General features: G+C 39.7%; 2 protein-coding genes across 2 annotated transcripts; one reads left to right on the plus strand and one right to left on the minus strand.

The window, feature by feature from the left end:
* Positions 1–246: 246 nt before the first annotated feature.
* On the plus strand, positions 247–901 carry EJ05DRAFT_446693 (uncharacterized protein; the record flags this gene model as incomplete). The annotated part of the gene is made up of 2 exons (XM_033742245.1): positions 247–807; positions 863–901. The coding sequence occupies 2 exons, from the start codon at positions 247–249 to the stop codon at positions 899–901; spliced, it is 600 nt and encodes a 199-aa protein (XP_033594884.1).
* Positions 902–1,139: 238 nt separating this feature from the next.
* On the minus strand, positions 1,140–3,483 carry EJ05DRAFT_446695 (uncharacterized protein; the record flags this gene model as incomplete). Its single annotated transcript, XM_033742246.1, has 4 exons — positions 1,140–1,532; positions 1,586–2,280; positions 2,336–2,977; positions 3,033–3,483. 4 exons carry the CDS (start codon positions 3,481–3,483, stop codon positions 1,140–1,142), a joined length of 2,181 nt encoding a protein of 726 aa, XP_033594885.1.
* Positions 3,484–5,314: the final 1,831 nt, after the last annotated feature.

Below are 5,314 nucleotides of genomic sequence, written 5' to 3' on the forward strand. Positions count from 1 at the left end.
TATTATTATTATTATTATTATTATTATTATTATTATTATTATTATTATTATTATTATTATTATTATTATTATTATTATTATTATTATTATTATTAATTAGTTAAATATAGTAAAGTTTCTATATCGGTTTAGGGCTTATGTTACGTATTACCATTATTAACGGTCATGGACTAGTCAAGTTTGATTTAGGTGTCAGTATATGCCTGGTACACATTACAGGGTCGAAATCTCGCACACAACGCCATTATGGTTACAATCGCGACCATTCAACCAGCGCCAACGCTCCCTTCACGTCTCCTCCGCTTCTTCGCGAAATACCCACCCGTCCCAATCGCTCGCAAGCTCGCTGAGACCGGCGCTTATGAGAGCGCAGACTTGGACTTGGATAAATCAACAGTCTCGACAGAAACCACTTCTTTGGCATTCGATACAACAGCCCTTACGGCAACATCCTCCTGTAAGCATTCTCGTAAAGAGTGTGATGGCTCTCTTCCGTACCGCTCGCCCTTCGCACCGCAAAAAAACTTCGTGACAGGCAAATGGCGCGGTCCGATATATGGTCTCCGTCAACAGGCCGACATCTGCAAGCTAGCGCGGGCATATGAAGTGGAAGACTGGTTACCATGGAGTATTAAGAAACAGGGCGAGCGCGAGAAGCGGCGTATTGAGAGAGGGCTACAGGTACGAGGTACTGGTGTGGGTCAGAAGCCAAAAGGAAAGAAATGGGAGAGACAGTTGGGACCGAAGCTGGAGAAGAGGAGACAGGCAATGCTAGAGATGCCACAATTAATCAAGGAGTGGAGACTAGTAAGCTTCTTATTACTCGAGGATTTGTGCGAAGGTGTGCTAATAACAGTCGCAGGCTGGACGATCCAGAGGTTGGAAGAAGTGGCCGAAATAACCGTCGCATTTGTATCGCTCTTCCGACTGTAGTTTTATGCTGCGTCGTTGGCATTAGCACTGTAATGAGGTTTTTAGCACCATCGATGCGGTTTGATCAAGTGCGGCAACTGTGTTTATATAAGATCTACATATCCATTAAGAGCGGTATCACTGGGTGACACAACGAGTCATGAATTTTTAATAACCATAAGCAAACATGGTACTAAGAACAAGTCGATTATTACAAGCCACGATGTCTACTTCATGGCCTTCTCTGCCTCCATTTCATCGGTTACAAGATTGAATTCAATGGAAGCTTCCTTCTCTTCTAATGTCGGTCTCGAAGACAGTTTCTCTGTGGAGGACTCCTTAACAACTTTATTCGCGTCGTGACTTTCCATCTGCTTGTCACCCAAGATGTTTCGTATCTTGAAACTCTCTTCTTTTAGTAATTTACGCTCGCCGGGATTTTGCGGATTGGGGTAGACGTGACTATTGATAACTCTCGACTTCCTCGTCCAGCCAGTCTTGAACCTTTTTCCTAATTCAAAACGAGGTAATGGATGGGCTTCTGTGTTAAAGACGACTTGGTCAAGAGGAAGAATATCACCCTCTGAGAACAGGAGGTACATGTACTTGAGAGTTTCGGCCTATACTCAATCAGCTGTGATCTCGCTAGCAGTGAAACAATATGATGACACACCAGCCAGAATGATTCCATGTTATCGCGCATTATAGGCGGTGTCCGGGTCACATCCTGTATCGAACTAAATCCATTCCCATCATTAGTAATAGTGTATTGTACAAAGCTCTGGAACATTTCCCAGCCCCATTCTCTGTACTTAATATCACCAGTGATTCGCCACATGTAGAAAAGTGACTCAACGGTTTCGGGTCGCTGAAGGTTATGTCGGTCATTTTGGTGAATGTCAATATCTTGTCGCCAATCAGCGTCTTCGGAAGGATCCAAATTCTCCGGGGAATGTAGAACCTCATCATGCATCATCTTTGGGGGATCGTAGATGTTAAAGTAGACGATTTCTGGTGCTAGGCCTGTTTTAGTGTGCTTGTACATGGCCCAGCAGGTCTTCATTAGCTGTTTCGCAAGTTCAATATCATCTTCCTGCTGCTGTATCCAACCTATCTTCTTGGCTTCAGTGACATTCTTTCCACCAGTGGCTCCTAGAGCGATGGCACTGGGCATAAAGCACACTAGGTGGTCCATTTTAGGTGTCAAGGCACCTCCGAGTCCGTTCTGGCGCTCTCCCAATACGGTAAGATTTGAGGGATAGGAATATGTAATCAGATGTTTGCGAATGCCACGCATGGCTTCATCCCACATATCCAAATATATAGGCTCCTGGTTCGAGGTCTGATGGTACTGTTTGATGAGATACTCTTATCGTCAATCAGTCAAGTGATACCAAGTCGCTATCCCCTTCATGCTACATACCATAATAGGAATCTCCACGGCTCCCAAGACGGATATTTTCACCATAAAAAGCCCCTCGGTCTGGGTTGACAAAAATCGGGACGAGGCCATCCTTGGCCCCGATATCGTCGACTGCTCTCATGACTTCCTCAGTCTTCTCCCAGTAGCTTTCTTCGCCAGTCAACTTAGCAAGGTACTTCATTTCTAGCTGGAGTGTCGTGGCTTCAGCCGTTGATGACGAGCCTCCGTCGACATGAGAATGAATGCCTTTCATAGTGTGCAAGTTGACACTCGCATACGGAATTCCCGTGGGTGAGTCATATGCTCCAAGCAGTCTATCCGCTAGATCCGTAGCTTTTTCCAGATATAGATCATCCTCATCTTCTCCTTCCGCTAGCGTTATTGGCGCCATATTCGGAAATTGACTAGATAGATAGTGCGCTGACAGCAGGCCCCCGAGCATTCGTATCGTCGTTTCGAAGGTGTTGACATCATGGTCAATGTCGTAGTTAAGAGTCGTAGATATCCATTCCCTCGCGTGAGTGAGTTCTGTCGTAAGATTCATCAGAATTAAAGTATCAAGTGCATCCACGATGATCCACCCTAAGCCATTACCGGCCATCTGACGACCGTGTTTTGCGATCGGTTGGAATTCGTCATACCCTACGTCCGATTCAGTCAGTATTGTACAGGTCTCCTAGTCTGATATACCGCTTACCCCAGCCATGTTCCTCGTACGCAGACCAACTGAGCTTGAAAGCGTCCTTGACCCTTTCTCTCCTCCAATCCCAATCGACTTTCTCGGGTGCACCCCAAAAAGTCCATGAGCTCTGACCTTTATTCTTCTTGTCCTGGGGCTCTTTACTAGCTTTACCCAGCCATCCCGTCTGGTAGAAGAATGTTATGGACAGAAGCGCCCCTATTCCAAGGGTCATCTGTTTCTTCCACCAGGGGTTCCATCTCCTTGTTCCATACCGTGAGTGAAATGGTTTGTCTTTATACATAGGCAGCCTGTCTTTATTGTTGCCGAACACTTCTCCGATTTTGCCCGCTACACCATCCGTAGTATTGGAGTGACGTGATCGTTGCGAGGTTCCCCATGCAGCGCCTTCGTATTGAATCCTACCAGGATCGCGACGCGGACTCGCAAATGAAAGTGAATCTGACATTCATTCCATAGCCTCGGCGGTGGATGAGTCTTTTTCAGGTGCGACGTCGGCGAAGGCCTAGGTTATTATGCTTCTGAGAGTGTTAGACGCGGAGTTACGGAGGTGACTGAGAGGTGATCCGTCCTTTTTCTTACAACCTGAAGAGCTTGGCACTTGTGCGTGTACTTACCTCTGTTTCCATTCTAGAGCTATTTAATTATTAGAATTCTATTACTCTATATATATTATTTATAATAAACTATATAAAAAAACTTTTTATACTCTAAGGGACTAAAACTAGTTAATTTAGAGTAATATAGTAATCTATATATATTAATTAATAGAGTATACTAAGTATAATAACTTTTAATATATATATATAGTATATAATATATAATAGTACTAATATATAGAGATACTATATATATACTTAAAAACTCTTTAGAGTAGTAAGTATAGACTACTACTAATAAATACTAATATACTAACTTTCTTTTATTAGTTAAGAGTAGTTCTTAAATAATAATTATAGTAGCCTTATATAATAAACCTTCTCTAATAAGGATGCGACTTATCCCTAAAGTAGTCCGTTCTATAGAGTATCCCGGCTTTTCTAAAGGTAAAGATACTTAGAAGGCTTAGAGAAGTATAAGTAGGTTTATAGTAAGTATTAATAGAGTATAAATAGTAACTAGCTAGTAGGCGAGTAAAGTAGTAATTATATTAGTATAAGTTTAAATTAATTACTATAGAACTATCTCTAGAGATTAGGTCTAAAGGGTCTATATAGTTCTACTAAGGTCCTCTAATTAGAATACTTATTCTAAGTATTTAGTATATTACTTAGAATACTAATATTCTATTTCTAATTATCTAGTAGACTACTTAGAATACCTATTCTAAGTATATATAATTAGCTCTCCCTATAGATATCTATCTTAGCCTTAGATTACTATCTAAGGCTACCTATTATATTATAGGTACCTCTTCTATATACTATACTATTTCTTATACTACTTATACTAGAGTCTATATATCCCCCTATAGCTCTAGCTAGTAATTTATTATATAATACCCCTTCTAAGGTACTTTATTCTAAAGTACTTCCGTAGCTACTTATAAGTAAAGGGTTATTCTAACTTCCTTTAGTAGAGAGCCCTTCTTTCTTTTCTTCTATTATATCTAGAATTATAAAATTAGTTAAGTCTTCTAAATCTAATCCGGTGAAATAGAGAGTTACTTTATCTATTTTAATTAATTATGAAGGGGATAAAATACCTTTTCCTTACTTATTTTATAAGAAATATAGCTTAATCTATAGGGCGGTATTCGTAAAGTCCGATAAGTATTTAGAGTATATTTATTAGAGTTATTTAGTAAGCGAGTATAGAATTAAGACTTTAAGTAAGTTATCTTATAAGTTCTCTTTCTTTTAGTTAGAACTAGTAAGTAATATTTCTAGATAAGAAGGTTTATTCTAAAAAGACTTATCTTAAGCTAGAGAAAGAATATACGGCCGCTACTTAGTAAAAAGCTTAGTAGAATACTTAGACCGCCTTTACGCGTCTAGAGTATCTAGAGAAATAGTAGAAGCTATTAGAGTATTATTAAAATAATATACTTTATTAGAATCTATTAGTAATAGACCTTAAGAAGGAGAAGAAGTAACTTAAATAATAATAGAGAGTTACCGTTAAGGAGGTTCCGAATCCTCCCTTAGATTTTAATAATTCTTAGCTTAGTATAGAGGACTAGACGAATCTAGATTTATTTAATAGAACTTCTATAATAGTTACTAGTACTTCGTTAAATATTCCCTAGGTTTCTAAGTATTTAATTTATATCTATAGCC

The sequence above is a fragment of the Pseudovirgaria hyperparasitica genome (genome assembly GCF_010093815.1).
Source record: "Pseudovirgaria hyperparasitica strain CBS 121739 unplaced genomic scaffold EJ05scaffold_68, whole genome shotgun sequence".
Lineage (NCBI taxonomy): Eukaryota > Fungi > Ascomycota > Dothideomycetes > Acrospermales > Acrospermaceae > Pseudovirgaria > Pseudovirgaria hyperparasitica.